Below are 18122 nucleotides of genomic sequence, written 5' to 3' on the forward strand. Positions count from 1 at the left end.
CAACTGCGCGGCACAGCACCCCCCCCTCCGTTCCATCATTTTTCACAGGAGCTCAGCGGCTTTTGGCTTCTACCAGGAAAGAGGCCTTGCCGCCGCCGCCACGAAGCAACCAATCAGGGATTCGCTTCCACCACGAAGGCCTCCGTCCAATCAGCTCGAGCGATTGGGTGCCGTTTCCTAAGCTTTTCATAAAATTAAATAGCTTGAGGAGCCCCCTCTCCTTCGAGGAATGACAGCCAATGATGATTTTTATGGGGAACAATACACTTTATTTTCCCCCGCACTTTTACCCAATCAGACTTCGTCCTCACAGTTCCTCCGTCGTTTTGGCCAATCGCCTTTAAGTATATTCCGCCTTCGGCCCACCTCCGCCTCGCAACCATTGGTTCCACTCGGGGGCGGGGGCGAAAGGAAAACCTTACCTCAAACGTTCCTGAGCCATTATCGAGTGAGCATCGAGATCACGGCTTGGAAACCCGCCTCCGTGCAGTAGCCCGACCAATCGCAGTCTTGATTGTAATGACACCCCCCCTCCCATTCCCCCGACCCTTCTTGCTCTTTTTCCTCCTCCTCCTCCACTCTTAGCCAATCAAGAGCGCTAGAGTCCAAGCGCATGCGCTTTGGGCCCTCCGCGAGGCGAAGGAGAAGGGAGGGGGGAGCTTCTGGAGGGAGAAGTGTTCGCCGCCATCTTAGCATCGCCGCTGCTGCTTGTTGCGGCCGCGTCTGAGGAGAGAGCGAAAGTCTTTGGAGCTGACCCGGGCCGGAAAGAGACCTGTGGGGTCTAACGGCCAAAGGGGAGGGGGAGGTGGGTGAGTGACTTCGAGAAAGGCCTGAGGGGAGGGAGGGGGGAAGAGCCCGGAGGCGCCGAACGGGCAGAAGTGGCGGCGGTGACGTCACGGTCGCGGCGGTGACGTCAGCGGGAGGGGTTTCTAGGGCTCCCCGCCGTTCTGAAAAAGAGACGGGAGCGCGGGCCGAAGGGCCGCAGACGCCGCGAGAGGCAAAGGGCGGGGCTTTGGGGAGGGGGCGTGGCCTGGCCTTGGGTTGCTCTCCCGCTTTCCTTCCCACCCGCCTCCCGCATTGCGGGGGCAGGTGGTGGACGAAAGGCCAGGTAGGCGGTGCAGGGTCTCCTTCCGATGTGGGGGGAGGGGGTTTCCAGGCAGGTAACAAGATGGTGCCTCTGAGCCTAAAAGAGAGCGGGGGGGAGGGGTGCTAAACATGGCGGTAGGTGTGTTTTATATATGTATGTATGCTCATCCTTATTAAATTTATATGCCGCCTTTCATCCAAGAATCGCAGGGCGGTTTGCAACATAAAATGTTCAAGATGTATGTGGCTCATTTCCTACTTGCAGGCGGTGTTTGTTTTTGGAGTGGTGGTATAGCTTACTCCATTTTTAAAGAGAGTTAGGACTCGAGGAGGGCCAACCCCCCTCGGGATAAGAAAGCTTAAGGCCACACTTTGGAGTGGGGGAGGTGTCTGTTGTGGTGTATCCATTGTACTTCGGTAAACGTGAAGAGGCCCTTTGAAGACTTTGGTGGAAAAGTGGGTAGTGCATATACATAGATACGGATGCTGTGAGGTTCTGATGTTGCAAGTACATGATTGCAGCCTGTTGGGTTCCCTGTTAGACTGCAGATCTAGTATAGACCTGTGTATCTTTCCTAAAAGGTAAACGCTGTTGTGTTCAGGTTAGCATGCATGGTATTGCAGTCCCTGAAGCACAAGAAATGCTGTTTTTCTTCTTGTGGTTTGCAGTCCCCTCGTTGCCAACCTCATCAACTCTGAAATATGGGTAACTTTGACAGTCAAGTTGAAGGCAGAACAGGTATTAAGTGATCTGTGGGGATCTACTATTTCTAAGTTCAGTAGATTATTTGGGGTAGGCAGGGAGTTGAAGAAGAGCCAGCAGGAGTGGAGTGTTGGAGCGGAGTTCTCTAGGGATATTATTTAGGGGAAAACTTCAGAACATTTTGAACCATTCTTGTCTGTCTCTAGATTCCGCTAGACTGAAGTCTGGAAAGCTACTGAGTTATATTAGGAAAAGTCAAAATAAGGGTTTATTTAATGCTAGGGGTAAGCAATGTGGTGCTTTCCTCATGTTGTTGGAATACAACACACCTAATAGTCAGGGGAGATGAGAATTGTAGTATAAGAACATTTGGAGACTACCCCTGAGAATATGGTGGCTTCTGCTCATTTCCTTAAATCCTCCTTTCAGGATAATGATTCTTTAAAGGCAACTTGCAAGAAGCATTCAACCACATATAATAATAATAGTAGTAGTAATAAACATCAGTGTCACAATTCTTCCCATCCAGCCATTGTTGGTAGTATTGCCCTATGGGAGAGTGAAGGAAGTGTAGCCAGAGTAGACCCTGGGGTGGTTTTTGCCTGCCACGAATCCTTCCCACAGAGCAGTTGGTGGTAGGTAGCCCTGTGGTGGAGAGGGAATAGTTCAGCTGGAGCAGGCTGTGAGTTGGTCTTCTGGAATACATGTGTGAGCTCCTTGACCAAAGGCTAGTAAACAAATGATGGAGTTGGAGTTGCATGTTTTGTTTGTTTTGGTATTAAAGAGGACTTGTCTTGTGGCCATAGGGCACCTCACCTATATCTGACATAAACGGAATAGAACAAGGGTGGGAGCTTGTGGCTGTCCAGATATTGCTGGACTACAACTCGCATCACCTCTCACTTACTGGCCTTGTTGGCAGTGGTTGATGGGAGTTGGAGTCCAACCAGCTCTGGAGGCCCAAAGGCTCCCCACAATTGCCTTAGACTAGTGGGTGTCTGGAGCTACAGGTATGTATATCAAACTGGTCATAGATTTCATGATGGAAAAGTTGCACACTGTAATAAAACCTGAGCAGTAATTAAAAGCTGGAATTGGGGAGAGTAGGGAGCAAGCAGGTTCTGCATAGTGAATCCTTAAATTTGAGGCTTGGTGATCTTCATAGATGTTTTATCATTTTGATGCTTTAGAGCAGCCTTTCTCAACCTTGGGTCCCCAGGTGTTTTTGGCCTACAACTCCCATGATCCCTAGCTCACAGGACCAGTGGTCAGGGATGATGGGAGTTGTAGGCCAAAAACATCTGGGGACCCAAGGTTGAGAAGGGCTGCTTTAGGGCAAGGGTAAGGGTAGTCACTATTGGCGCCTTCCATCGGATGTTGGACTGCCAGCTCACATTAGGGGTGTGGGGTGGTGGGAATTGCGGGCCAACAGCTTCTGGAGCGCACCACGTTGGCTGCTTCTGCTTTAGGGGATACAAAGATTTGAAAAGCCTGAGATCCAAGAGAGTTGTTTATCAGGGTGGTTTAGATCCTATGTTCTAGCCTCTCTCTGCTAGCTTTCTTTGGTGTGGTTAAATTCCTCATGATGGAAACATAATAGCTTCTACTGTACCATGAAGACTAGAGCTGGGCAACTCTGGATACTCCAGAAAACATCTGCAAGTGACTGGAAGAGCAGCAGCTCCTCTGCATCTTTTGTCTGTTAACATAAGAAGCCCATGCATGTTGTCATGCTGCTATACACCATGAGAGATCTTAACTAAGGTTGGACACATTTCAAATTCCAAGGAAACCCCAAGCTTAGGCAGATATTTGCATATGAATATGCATGGTCCGTTGGGGGCACTTTTTAGGCTTCACCAGAATATGTAAGCTAAAAAACCCCAAGAAAGAACACCACCACCCAATGCAGAATAAAGGCTGTGTTTGGTAGCCTGTAGGAGTTATGGAGAGTTTTCTAGGCCATGCATGGCCATTGGGAATACTTCTGAAGTCCATTTTTAGCTTCTGAGTCTTCAGTAGACTGTGTGGCCTTTAAAAGCTGTCACTGTTGTAATAAAGCTTAGGCATTTATTGAGAGAAATGAAAAAAAAATAATTGTACTGTATTATCTAGTGGATACTGTCACTTGATCTTTCTGCCTGAGTAAATCACTGGAAGGTGGGAAATTTTTGCTTCTGTATCCCAGTAAATGATCAGCTACTATTCTAGAGCAAAGTTCTCTTTTTCTATGGAAGAGTTAAAGTCCAAAAAACTCCAGGCCAAAGGTGGGGAGAATTCTACAGCGGTGACAAAACTGATTGTTTGAACGAAACAACAAGGACTAGAAACTTTGAATCAACTTAAAATTTAAAACAATGTTGTCTTTTCACTGTTGGAAAGCTACATGAAGGTTCTTTCCTACATGTATACTTAGGAATTTCAGAGGAAGCCCCTCATAAATTCTTGCATATTTACAGACTATGACTCACTATTCATGAGGTATTTGACAATACACAAACTACATGAATTCCATGCATCCCAAAGTTGCAGGTTTTTCTTAGCCTTAGGGTTACTGTCGGTTGTGTGAATCTACTGTGGGGCACTCTTAGGGCAGTGGATCCTGCAACAGACAGAGCCAGATATGCTTTCCTCCTGTCAACAGAAGTTTGCAACAACCCAATCTACTTTGCTAACAGTGAAAGCAGCAAAGAGGAAAGGAACAGGCTAGAGTTTCTGATCAAGCAGCTCTTCCTTCTTCTCTGAATGACTGACTGGCTGTAGGAGGGGATAAGAGATGCCCACTTCTGGTTCTTCTACTGCCAGTGTTGGATTAGGGCCCCAGTGCTCAGATCCTTACACTCACAGTACACGTACAAAAGTGTGCAAGGTTTCTGCATAGTAACTTCCTAGCTCAGGTAGCTAGAGTAAACTTAGAAGAACATGGGAGTTTAAAAGGTTTGAAGAACAATGTGTTTTGGCAGTGTGGTGTGTGCCTAAAATTGAGTACTGCTACAATGGTATGACAAGACCATTTTCATGTAAAATCTGATGTTGCCTGTGAAGACTTCATGGCCATAGAGAAAACAACAGCTCTCCTGTTTGCTAAAGACTTAACTGTTCCACCCTATGCAAAGTCCTGTAGAAATAAGTGCAAGGCAGTTCAGAGTAGATATTTGGGATTATGAGGTGTTAGTACAGATCTCTGGTTTTCTAGAGTGAAAATACAGATCCTCATTTACAAAGGTTGCCAATACACAGTCCCCCTCTGTCCTGTCTCTGCTCCCCCTCTAAAAAAGTTATCGGTTTCTGGGCCCAAACTTTGATTTTATTAAAATATGTCACATAATACTTATTTCCCCACATCCACTCCTGCCCACCTCATTCTAAAGCAAAAATGTTGCAGCCAGTATTTTGCAGGTGTATCTGACAGGCACCCCTTTACCCAGACGGAAAAGTGGGGTGTTTTTATTTTTTACTCTCCTGGGGGATGTTTTGCAGTGTGAGGTCTGTGGAAGGAGTGTGGAGTGCAGGTTCCCATGTGAAGGAATTTACTGGGTGGATTGAGATCATTCTAGATTAGAAGAGGAGGCAGGGGCAGGTTGCGAGAGGAGAGGGATCGTTTGCATGGGATGTGGGCAGGCAACCTGAGATGCTCTTTCACGTTTGTCTTGGCATTCCAGAATCCCAGAGGTCACATGGTGGGCTCCAGTTGGTTTTACAGATCCGTAGATTCTAGAACTCTAGCGTATCCGAGCAACATGCACGGTCCTCCCTGCCCACCCCTGCGTAGCCCACTTCTCAATTTCACTCATGCCTCCATCTTCTCCAGGCTGTGATCGAATTCTTTGCCTGCTAGAAGCCCTTCTCCACTAGCAGCTCCTGTGTCTCGGGGTGGTGGGGAGCCCACCCGTTTGGGCCAGCCATGGATCCGGCGTTCCCCAATCCATCCCAGGACCCAGTGAGTACCCACCCTCACCCCCTTCTCTTGTTCTTCGGGAAGGTAGTGTTGTGGGGTTCCATTGCAGGGAACACTGCGTTTAACCCTTCCCCTCTCTCTCTCTCCCGACTTGCAGAGCCAAGAGGACGGCATGGCCTCGGATGACTTTGATATCGTGATAGAGGCCATGTTGGAGGCCCCGTACAAGAAAGAGGAGGTAAGGAGTGAGTTCTTGAAAGCAGCAGCAGCAGCACCCCCAGCCTGTGAAAAAAGGGGTTCTTAGCCATGCTACCAAGATTGCAGTGTGGTGCCTAATGCAGTCCCTTGTGTAGCTCCCTTCCCTGAGGGCCTCAACTTTTTTTTTTAATAAAAAAAGTAATGATTCTAGCTGACATAGCTGCATTTTATTGTTTCCATTGTTAATGTAAGGCCACCAAAGAAACTGGTTATTGGCTTGCATAAAAATGCAGGCCACTAAAGATGTGAAATCATGTTACTTCAGAGACAAGCTTATTGGATCAGGAATTGCCAGTTGCTTGCCACAATTCAGCCACCATACTGCCTAGGGTCTAGAAAATAAAATAAAAACGTTCCTTCTCTTTGATAAGCCTTAGACCACTTGTCCTCTCCATCCCTGCCAAAGAGCACCCAAACTTTGCAGCAGAATAACACATTCCAAAGAAAGCTATGTGCATTTGTGTGACATGCCGTTTCCCCCCTGGCCTTTATTTGTTTAAGGTAGTTCTGGAATGCACTTCTTTAGAAGCAGCTCCCATTAGAAATCAGTGGGTGCGAATCTGGCCACGGTTTTGGCCGTGGTGGCGTTTATCTCTTCCTAAGCATTGGTTGCATGTGGCACTTTGCCCCACCTGCTGTTGTGACCAGAACAACAGCATCCCATGCAGAGCCTTGGCTCATGCAGTTATTAGCTCGAAAACAACAAATTCTGTGTTAATTAAATCAAGGAATTTTGTTGTTGATGATTCCGACTGCAGGTCCCCGGTCCCGGTCCCCCCCTGGAAACTGAATGCTTGCCAGGTAAATGTTCCTGGAGTGGGTTTTGGCAATAGGAGAGAACTCAGTTAAGTGTCACTGGTATTTTGGGTAGGCTAAACACTGGGTGAAACGTCGTTGTTTTTCTTTACAGTAGAAGTTGGGGTTCTCAGGGAAGCAAATCCTGCACCAGTTTCAAAGTGGGTGTAAGGCAAGCAGATTTGACCCTTCTTTAAGCAGAGGGAAAACCCCTTGAAAGTTGAGTTGCTGAAGATCAACTACTTGCGACAATTCTGCGTTGAACAGTATATTGTGTTTTTTTAAAGGAAACAATTCCTGGTAGTAGAATGATGGGCCGGGGGAGTTTTGGTACATGCCAGATATGAAAAGCTAATAACTCTAACTTTTCTAATGAAAACTCTTTGGTTTTCAAACTTCAAAAGTGACTTCTCTCCCTGCCAAAGAGCCCTGGAGGCCCCCCTCCCAGCATTTGGTGGGGGACAGGCCTATATTGGGGTGCATGTGTGTGTTTTGCTCTTATGTCCCAGCCTGCTGAGGCAGCTTAAGTACTCAGTTGTTCTTGCAGCTGTGCTCCTAATTTTTACGAAAGACAAAACATTAAAAGCGTAGTATCTTAAAGCAGCTGCAACCTCCAAGGAACAGGAGGCTGCGGCTGCTTTAATTGTAAGTGTTGGGGTTCTGGGTCCCCCCTCCCATGCCTCGTATAATTAATGAGCTTGGACGTACTGCCAGTGATTCTCCCAAGTCCCTCAGATGTGCTTCTCTGTGCTAGATATATGGGAAGAAACGTGTTTTGGGTTGTTGTTGTTTTCTTGGTTTGAGTGGGGTGAGGAATGGTGGAGTGTGTGCGTATGCCCCCCTCTCCCTGTGTGTCTCAGTGACCCTTCCCTGCTGGGCCCATCCCTCCTGTGTTTGCTCCAGGCCCAGCCAGGACCCTCAAAGCCACCAGCTGATCCCCCCACAGCACAGGTAATGTATGAAAGCGGTCGGGAGCAGCTGGGGGAGGGCAGAGTGGGGCTGGGCCACAAGGCATACGAGGGAGGAGCAGGGGCTGCATATTACCCCCCTCTCTTCTGTCTTCCGACCCTTTTTCCAGCCGCCTCAGGAGGAGCAAGCAAAGGACACAAAGAAAGAAAGCGCCCCCAGCAGCAGCGGGGAAAGCAGCAGGTGAGTTGGTCTGCTTCCTCTGGCGTTTCCTTCTCCCCTCCCTCTTTCCTGCGCATCTCTCACCTTCCTTCCTTCCCGATTGCAGCAAAAAGAAGAGGAGCAAGAGTCGTAGCAGGAGCCGTGACCACAGACATAGGTAGGTAGGGATGGGCTCCAACGAGCACAGAGAGAGGATTGAGCAGTGAGCAAGGAGCTGTGTGGGTTGCTAGGCTAGGACCCCCACTTGCCCTGGTTGGCAAACATGTAGCTGTCAGGAGCTTATTGCCTTCCGTCCTTCCTTTTCCAGGGAGAGCAAGAGGGGGAGCACTTCCCCTTGCATGCTCCAGAGAGATTGGAGGAGTTTGGTCAGGATGGTTGGATTTTAGCTGCATGCATGCATTTCAGCCAGTATCTTTGGGCAGATCCACTCACACATTTAAAGTGCATTCGGCAAACTTCCCCCACAGACTTCCCAGGGGAAGGGTCCTGGCAGTTGTAGCACTTGGGGGGGGGGCACGACTCCAGGATTCTGAACGTACTTTAAATGTGTTGTGCACCGTGGGGTGAAAGGAGGGCCTGGTATCACCCAGCACACTTAGTTCCCTGTCCCACGGTCCTGCAGTAGGAGGCGCAACAAGGGCAGTTTGAGGGAGGCTGCCATTCTTCATACTCCTTTCTTGTTCTTCAAACCTCTTCTAGCCGCAGTCGGGACCGAGACCGCCACCGCAGGCGCAGCCGCAGCAGAGATCGCCGTAGCCGCCACCGGAGCAGAAGCCGCCACCGGAGCCGCAGCCGGGACCGCAGGCGGGGCAGCCGGTCTCGCAGCAGAGAGCGCCGGCGGGACGAGAGAGTGCGCTACCGGAGCCCCCCACCCCCTGGGTAAGGGACACTGCCACAGTCCTGTCACAAAAGCCCGGGTGATCAAATGTTTAATGCAGAGAGAGGAAATAATTCGTCTTAGCTGGGTCAGCAACAGGGATGGCTCGAGAGGCTGAGTTAATGCCCGTCTTATAGCAATGGAGCATGTCCCTCTGAGCATCTCCCTCAGTCTCCTCTCCATCTCTCCCAAATCCTCGGCCTGCTCTGCCACAGCAGCGTCTCCATGACATGGCTTGAAGCTTTCTCCACCCATTGCATATCCCAGAAACAATCCCCCCCCCCCCCATTTTATTTAATGCACAAATCTCTCTTTTAAAAAATGAATTTCAGACTGGATGCCTAACGTAGCTGACAATACACAAACAATGCAAATGTATTGTACAATACAAATGATACGTACAATAATCAATGTACATAACCACCTTTGGCCTTCCAGGTGTTTGCTTAACCACAACCCGGATGATCCTTGACGCTTTGTTGTTATTGCTGGTGCTGAGGAGGGTTGTAGTTCAGCAGCATCTGGACGGCCAAAGGTTCCCCACACTGGCTAGACAATCTATATATAAACAGTATAGGATTCCTGCTTCCTATCTGAACCCTGCCCTGGAAGGTGTTTCAGGTGAAAGAGCTAAGAAGGAAGCAACAGTATTGGGAAGTGGGTAGTATATGGCAGCAGATAGTAGCAGTGGTACTGAGCCTCTCCTTTGATAGCCAGGCTGTCACTTGCCTTGGGATGTTTTCTCTTGGCTTTGATCTCAAGCAAATGAGAAAGGACTTGGTAGTTTGTGTATTTCGACAGTGGTTGCTCTGTTTATGCTCTCGTGGTTGAACTAGGCCATCTTGCATTCTGTCCCGTTCCCTTTCCTTGCAGGCGTCGGTTTGGGCACAGCAAGAGTCCCTTGTACAGAGAGAAAAGCCCCCTCCGGTGAGTGTTTGCGACTGAGGAGGGCTGGGTGGTGCTTCTTGGGCCAGAATAATAATAATAATAATAATGATAATAATTTTATTTTTTATATGCCGCCAATCTGACTGGGTTGCCCCAGCCACTCTGGGCACCTTACAGCAAAATATAAAAACACAACAAAACATTGAATGTTAAAAACTTCCCTATACAGATGTATTCTAAAAGTAAAAAAGTTGTTTGTCTGTTTGACATCTGATGGGAGGATATTCCACAGGGTGGGCACCACTACCAAGAGGGCGCTCTGCCTTGTTCCCTGTAACCTCACTTCCGCCAGAGGGCCCTGAGTGCTGGATCTCAGTGTTCAGGCTGAACAATTGGATAGAGACATTCCTTTAGGTATACAGGGCTGAGACCATTTAGGGCTTTGAAGGTCAGCACCAACACTTTGAATTGGGCTTGAAAATGTACTGGGAGCCAATGTAGATCCTCTAGGGCTGGTGTTATATGGTCCCGGAGGCTGCTTGCAGTGACCAGTCTAGCTGCTACATTCTGGATTAGTTGTAGTTTCCGAGTCACCTTTAAAGGTAGCCCCATGTAGAGCGTGTTGCAGTAGTCAAAGTGGGAGATAACCAGAGCATGCACCACTCTGGCAAAACAGGGCACAGGCAGGTAGGGTCTCAGCCAGTGTACCAGATGGAGCTGGTAGACAGCTCCCTTGCATGCAGAATTAACCTGCACCTCCGTGGACAACTGTGAGTCCAAAATGACCCCCAGGCTGTGTACCTGGTCCTTCAGGGGCACAGTTACCCCATTCAGGACCAGGGAGTCCCCCACATCTGCCCACCCCTTGTCCCCCAGAACCAAGAAGGCTTATTGAGTTCCTCCTTCCAGGTTTGAACCTCCTTGGCAACTTCTGCTTTTCTCCCACAGGGAGCCCTTGGGCAGCTTGAGCCCAGAGGAGCGTGATGCCCGCACTGTCTTCTGCATGCAGCTGGCTGCCCGCATTCGCCCACGTGACCTTGAGGACTTTTTCTCTGCTGTCGGCAAGGTTGGCCATCTCTCCTCCCTCCCCCCATTGGCCTTTGACATCTGCTTATTTCTCCCCCCACCCTTCAAGTGCAGTCTTGAAACCCACAGTTCCCTCTGTGTTCTGTATGGTACCCAGTGATCTCAACCAGAAACGCCTTTTTAGTCGTCCCCAGATGCACTTCTATGGGCTTCCTGCAGCCGTTCAGTCTCTCACTTGCCTCCCCTTCTACCTCCGAGCAGGTGCGCGATGTGCGGATCATCTCCGACCGAAACTCCCGCCGCTCCAAGGGCATCGCCTATGTGGAGTTCTGTGAGATCCAGTCGGTACCGTTGGCCATTGGGCTGACAGGGCAGCGCCTCCTCGGGGTGCCCATCATTGTCCAGGCCTCCCAGGTGTGAGACGCATTTGAGGTGGGAGGGGGGCGGGTAAGGAAACTTTGTATGTGTGGCCTGAGAAAGAGAAGGAAGGGTGTGGATTGGGGTGGGTGTATGTGACCCGGTGAACAGGTTAATGGCTAAAAATGGAGCTAGAGATGATGCAGAGAGGTGAAGCAAAGGAGCGTTGGGAGAACTGGCAGGGTTGGGTTTTTAAGGAAAGGACTGGAAGTTCTTAAAGCCCAAGCCCAGAGTTAGTAAGATACTCCTTTGGGCATGTTTGTGCAGCCCTCTTCTCCTGCCCAAAGACCAGGGGATGAGGAGCTGCTTACACTTGTGTAAGACTCATACCCAGCTCTCAACCTTTTATCACTGTTACTGTTTTTAATATTGCGAGCCATCTTGCGGGAACAAATGTTTGGAAAAAACATTGGATTTACCGTAACACGCACCCAACCATAACATGCACGTAGTTTTTAGAGGAGGAAAATCCGTAGGCATGCCATCCGTAGGCATTTACTCCATAACACGCACAGACATTTCCCCTTACTTTCTAGGAGGAAAAAAGTGAGTGTTATGGTGCCAAAAATACGGTATTTTTTTTGTTTTTTTGTTTTTTTAAATGCCTATTGCTTGCGGCTGTTTCTAATCCTCCCTGGTTTTCCCTGGCCTTAGGCAGAGAAGAACCGGCTGGCAGCCATGGCTAACAACCTTCAGAAAGGCAGTGGGGGGCCCATGCGGCTCTACGTTGGCTCCCTTCACTGCAACATCACCAAAGAGATGCTGCGTGGGATCTTTGAGCCCTTTGGCAAGGTAGGAGGCCGTAACTGGGGTGAGGTGGGGGGCTGGAGGAGCGAGTGGGCAGAGCATGGTGGGGGCTCACGGAGCTCTGATTTGTGGCTTTTTCATCCTGCGTGCAGATTGACAGCATTGTGCTGATGCGTGACCAGGATACCGGGCAGTCCAAGGGCTATGGCTTCATCACGGTATGTATCTCTTCTCACCTGGCTTTGAAGGTGGGTGGGGAGCCTCAGATACTTCCCTTTTAAAGCACTTTCTTCCCCTGTCAGTTTGCAGAGGCTGAGTGTGCCCGGCGTGCCCTGGAGCAGCTGAATGGTTTCGAGCTGGCCGGCCGACCCATGCGGGTGGGGCAGGTCACTGAGCGGCTGGACGGCACCACCGACATCACCTTCCCGGATGGTGATGAGCCAGAGCGGTCGGCCCTTAATCTCAGCACCACTGGCTCCCAGCTCCAGCTCATGGCCAAACTGGCAGAAGGTGAGTTTCCTGGTAGGAATTGAGCAACGAGGAAACTGGGAGAGATTTCTTCACATGAATCATGGAAACAAACTGATTTGTTTATTAAGAAGTGATAATGCCATGCAGGGAGCAATAAAAGCAATATTAACAAGAAGATGGATGTCTGGAGAGCAGCAGTCTTTAAAAGCTTGGCACTACAATTGAGGGTGTTGATCTGATGGGAAGTAAATTTTACGGAAGGGAACGGGTACCACCAGGAAGGCACCTGCTTCTAGTAGACATCTGCCTAGCTTGCCTCTAGGGGTGTACCTTGCAAATAGGACCTCATCTCTAGATCTCTGTTTTCGAGGGATTGTACAGTAGAAGACGGTCCTTCAGATATCCCCTTCCCAGGCCATTTTGGTCTTCTTTAAACCTTTGAACTCTCTTTAACTGGGAACACACCAAAATCAAGTAGTTGGGCAATACTCAGGACCGCAATACCTTAAGGACTGCCTCTCCATATATGAACCTGGACTCTGCGATCACCATCTGAGGCCCTTTGTGTGCCTCTTCCACAAGAGGTCCTGAGGGTGGCAACACACAAACAGGCCTTTCCTCAGTGGTTCCCCACTTATGGAACACTTTCCCCAGGGAGGCTCGCCTGGCAGATTCATTGCATATCTTTAGGTGCCAGATGAAAACGTTCCTCTTCTATCGGCCTTTGGCTAATTTAATTGCGCAGGCAGGGAATGTATTTTTTTTGTTTGGTGTTACGTTATATATTTTTGTGTTTTTATATTGTGAACTGCCCTCTGACCTTTGGCTGAAGGGTGGTATAGAAAATTTAATAGTAATAGTAATAATAATTATAGTATTATGACCAACTGAAATGCCACAAAACATTGAGCAACCTTCCAAGTTCTCCAGAACTCTTTATGAAGCTGGAAGTTATGCAACCCCAGGGGTGGGGTGGAGGGATGAGGAAATCACAGTACTCCAGCCTCTCTTCTATACTTTCATTATTAACAGTTATGGTAATGGGCAAGGAGAAGAAGAAGTAGGTTGCCCCCTAGTTCAGGTTTAGAGAACTTCAGCCCCACCCACACCTGTTGGCTAATTACACCTTTTCTTGCATCGGTTCTATTGGAGGGGATGGAATAAATCTGTATCCCTTCCTATGTCTGTGTCAGCATGTAACAGCTCCTTCTAAATTAGAACCCTTCGATGTACTTCATTTTCTGTTCTCATGGAGAAAAGAGTTAGTGTGGCAGAAGCAGGAACACTGTGCCTCCCTTTGGCTGCAGATTAGGGTCTGCTTCCCTTCTTCCCCAGGCCCCTCTGTTCAACATGACAGGAGTCTTGCTTCTTACAGAGGTCAATGTTCTCTGCTATGTTCTCCACATAGCCTGCCTCGTAAGATTGTGAGGATAAATTATTAGAGGGTGCTGTCCTCTCTGGGGCTTCGTGATATGCTGGGAAGGAAATCAGAATAATATGACGGGGAGAGTAGACACTTAAGAGGACAGTTGCGGTTCCTGCAGAATTGTTCGAAATGATTACAGCTGACCATTTAGTGGGAAGGAGAGCAAAAAAACTTCATTGGATTCATCACAACAGCTTTCACTGTTTTTGAGCATTTAGCCATACTAAAAGAGAGATCCCCTTGGAATCCTTCACTTGCTTCGGAGAGTTTGTGTGGCCACCTGCAGTTGAGGGGTGGAGATATGGGGGGAGCTTCTGTGCACCGAAAAGTGCCTATCACTAACCTCAGACTGGGTTTTGGGGGAGTGCAGGGGAAACTTTTGAAAGGGTCCTCATTCACGTCCCAATATACTTGTGGCTCAGGCAGCAGCCTAGGGCAAAGAGTTGTTAAATCACTTAACGCCTTCTGCTAAGGAAATGCTTGTTGGAGGAAAAGGTGTCTGTGGCTGAGTCTCCCCTTTGGTGCTTCTCCCCTCTCAGCAGGTTCCGGGATCCCCTTGTCAACTACAGCCGCGGCTCAGGCGGCCCTGCAGCTCAACGGAGCGATACCCCTGGGAGCACTGAACCCAGCTGCCCTGACAGGTAAGGTGGGGAATGTGTGCAATCCATTGGATGGGTTTGTTTGGGAGGGGGTGACCCTGATGAGAACCTTGAAGAGACATGAGGTCCAGCCACAATCTTTAATAAAGCATCTTTAGCAAGGAGACAGATCCCTGACCATTGTTGTACACTCCTGGGAATTGTGTCTGGAGATACCTCTTTATACTGAGCCAGTCATTGGCCCCATTTGTCGGCTCTGACTGGCAGCAGTTCTCCACGGCCTTGGGGATAGGCCCTTTCTGCCTCTGCTGCATGAGCTTCTCTGAACTGGAGGTGCTGCAGATTACGGAAAAATGGGTCACTCTGCGTTCAAGGCATGCATTCTGCTATTCTCCAGAGGATGAAGCTTTTCAAACCTGGTGCTCTTCAGATCTTGTTGAACCATAATCTCCCATCACCGCTTAATATTGACGGTGCTGTCTGGGGCTGATGGGAATTTGTAGCCCAACCTCTTGGGGGCACCCAGTGGGGGAAGATTACCCTGGCCATGATCCAACCAGACGTTTGCCCAGCCTGCTTACAGAGGTCTCTGCTAAGAAGCTTGCGTAGCACCCTAAGGCACAAACCTGTTTTACCACTGTCTTGTTTGGGAATCTCTTAATGTTTTACTCTCTTCTTCTCCACTTCTAGCTCTCAGCCCAGCACTGAACCTGGCTTCACAGACATTGGCTTCCCAGTGCTTCCAGCTTTCGGGCCTCTTCACTCCCCAGACAATGTGAGTGACTGAATCACAGAGACAGGTGGGGCAAGGGTTGTGTACTATGTGCCGGGAAATACAGTGGTGCCTGTTTAATTTCCCTCAGCCAGATTGGGCCGATACTCTCTTAAATTGGTGTGTGGAAATGGAGTTGTCCTGGCCTAGTGTTCTCCCGCATTCCCAGAATGCACTGCCAGGCTGCTCCCTTCCTGCCTTATCCCTGAATCCCCCTCACTTCTAAACTTGCTACTCACAGATGCCAGGAATGGCCATCAGTATTCTGACAGTTCTCCTCAGGATTTACTCAGTTTTCACATCAAACAACTTCTGTGTGATTTTTCTGAGCTGCAATATTTTGGCACGAAACCTATGTGGCGAAGTGGGGTGGAAGGAGAAAGGTGGTTTGCCAGAAATGGTTTTCCAGCCTTTTCTTTTTTCTTTTCTTTTTTTGTCTGCAACCTTGTGGCTCAGAAAATTCTACTTTTAGAAACCGACACACAAAGGCCTAATCTGCCCTCGGTATTTTATGTTGGTTATCATGTGCTTGCACGAAATCTGTGCAGCTGGATTCTGGATGGAGAGGAATTATACTGTACCTTCCTAATCCTTGTATGTCTGTCTGTCTCTCTCTTTCCCCAGGTAACTCAACCCGGTTCCCCCCCTGCCCTCCCTCTCCCACGGAGCCAGGAGGGGAATGATCATCTCCACATCATCACCACATCACCGCCCTCATTGAATGCAAGGCAGAGCGGGATGGACTCTGAAGGAACACCCCCTCCTCCTCGGGGCCCCTTCTCAATGCGAACTGATTTTACTCCGATTCCCTTCCCACCAGGAGCCTGGGGGTGGGAGGGGGTTGGTGTTCTTCCCCTTGATTCTGGAATCATAATCGGATGTGGGGGGCAGGGGGGGCTGCGTTAAATCCCCTGCATGGGACCCTCAGGAGGACCAGGGACCCGTTTCCCCCACAGACGTGGGCTCTCAGCATCTCTTCTTGTTTTTTGCCGCCTCCTGGCAGAGGCCCTGCGGGGCTTGCAGCGCCAGGGTGTACATTTGCCATTCCTCTTTCCCACCCTCTGCTCTCCAGTGGTGTGTTGTGGGTATTTGCTGGACGGCTTCATGAATTGAGCTCATTGCAGATGGGTGTGCGCGTGTGTCTTGTACATAGCAGAGAGGGAGGAAATGGGGAGAGTCGAGAACCAGCATTTGGGTGGGAGGCCTGGCCCCGAGGGGATATCCCCCCCCCTCCTTCCCAAGCAGTGTTTTGTAATCCCCTCTCAATCTCTCTGAGGTTGCCTATAGTGTGGGGATGTCGTCCCGTTCCTCCCTTTCCTTTCCCTCACCCCTCCTTTTTCTTGAGTCTGTATCCTCTTCTTGATGTTCCCATTTTCTGCCACACCTTCCCTCAAACGAGTCCCTTGGATCACATCTTTCCCCTTCCCCCTCCATCCCCAAATTTGAAGGTGTATTTTGGTTTTCTTTTTATCTGTCTCTTTTAATTTTTTTTCTCTTTTTTTCTCTTTTTTTGCTTATAAATGAATAATAAAAAGTCACCAAATGTAGCTAGGTGTGTTTTTCATTTTGCGGCAGTGAAAGGGCAGCAGGAGGTGAGGTTGCTTCTCCTGGAATTGAGGGGCAGAGGTGATGCACATCTGCAGGTTGAGGCTGAAATATGGGGATGAAAGTGTTATTGGGAGGGTCTGTCAGGTTAAGACTATTGGTTGGAGACAGGGAGGATGCTGTGGTTCTTAGTCTAGATAAATGTTTCCAAACCGTCTGGGGGCAGATGCTCACTTCAGTCATGTACATCTAATTAAGTCAGAACTGAAACATCCTCAAAGCTACCCAAGCATTTCTCCATCAGGAGTGATTGATGGGTCTGCTGATGCCACAGACAATTGGCAAAATTGCCCCCCCCCCCCCCCCCCGGCAGAGTCGATGCGTGGAAGGCCCCAAGGCCAGAGGAGGCAGCCCTGGACTGGGGTGGGCAGACTTTCAGGCTTGCTGGATCAACTTTTGTTTCCTCAAAATGAGAGCCAGGTCCAAAAGCTATACAGTTAGAATTAAAGAGTAAGAAGCCTTGAAATTCGTTCTCCGCGCCAGAATTTGCGCACACAAAAAGTCCAGAGTTTGTCAGCTTGTTTCGGCAGCCTGATGTAGGCAGAAGAAGTCACATTTTTGTTGCTCTTGTCAAATAACTGGGCGTCTGAAACCTTGTTGGTCCCGACAGCAGATCTTGAGATCTACCATTAGATCTTGATCTGCTTTCCTTCTGTCGACTTGCCAGGAGCCTTTGGTTTTTAACTTGTTTATGGCACATCACCAGTCTTCCCATGGCTCCCTGTTCAGGAATGACTGATTTGAGTAAGAGGGGGACTTTTTTCCACCGACGCTCTGGGCAGGATGCCTTGCTTGAATGGTGCAAGTCAACATCCGCGGTTGGGCTGCCTGGGTGTTCCTGGGCCAAATTCAGCTCACTCGCCATCACTCATCCCTACACACCCTCCTTGTGACTCAAAGGGGTCTTTTGATCCTCGTTGGCCCACCTAAGCTTGCCTCCTGGTGGGAAACAGCTAAGAGCCATGGGGTACCCCACCCCACAGGATTTCCTGCAGCTTTTATTCCCAGGGGGTTCCTCGAGTATGCGTGATCCTCTGGTTAGCGTAGAGAAAATGGCTGTTCACAGCACATGTTGCCCAGAGCTGCCACCTTGTCTTATTTTCTGATTCTCTCCTCTTGTTCTCTTCGCTGTGTTTAGAGTTGTGAAATACAAGGCATATGTTGGTAATTGGGTCAGACGTTCACTGCTTGGGTGAGTGCAGATGTACATGCATTGATGCGCTTCGGGGGGTTTTTTTGCTCCTGGTCTTGCAGGAAGATGGCCAGAGTCTGTTCACGGCGCCACATTAAGTTGCTCAGCTGTGGCTGTTGTTTGTCGCTTGAAAGCCACAGGATCCAGCTGGTGTGGGAGCGGAGGAGCAACCCTCCAGCTCCCTTCTCCATCCTTGTGACAGAAATGTGTGACTTGTAGGGTGTGAGAATATTA

At 49.3% G+C, this 18122-nt stretch overlaps 1 protein-coding gene across 32 annotated transcripts; it reads left to right on the top strand.

Annotated features, from left to right (window-relative positions):
• Window positions 1–501: 501 nt before the first annotated feature.
• Window positions 502–16638, top strand: RBM23 (RNA binding motif protein 23; the record flags this gene model as incomplete). Of its 32 annotated transcripts, none has more annotated exons than XM_083706871.1 (16): window positions 502–805; window positions 5452–5729; window positions 5845–5925; window positions 7644–7691; window positions 7819–7889; window positions 7975–8025; window positions 8568–8747; window positions 9619–9672; window positions 10582–10699; window positions 10921–11073; window positions 11731–11868; window positions 11976–12041; window positions 12126–12333; window positions 14260–14361; window positions 15010–15094; window positions 15716–16638. In XM_083706871.1, exons 2-16 carry the CDS (start codon window positions 5694–5696, stop codon window positions 15717–15719), a joined length of 1395 nt encoding a protein of 464 aa, XP_083562997.1. In that variant the 5' UTR covers window positions 502–805; window positions 5452–5693. The 32 variants fall into 32 exon arrangements, with proteins under 32 accessions (XP_083562997.1, XP_083562975.1, XP_083562978.1 ...); XM_083706849.1 differs by having other exon boundaries at window positions 615–805; window positions 5601–5729; XM_083706860.1 differs by having other exon boundaries at window positions 628–809; window positions 5601–5729.
• Between the last annotated feature and the right edge of the window lie 1484 nt (window positions 16639–18122).

This window comes from Podarcis gaigeae (genome assembly GCF_964106915.1).
Source record: "Podarcis gaigeae genome assembly, chromosome: 13".
NCBI lineage: Eukaryota > Metazoa > Chordata > Lepidosauria > Squamata > Lacertidae > Podarcis > Podarcis gaigeae.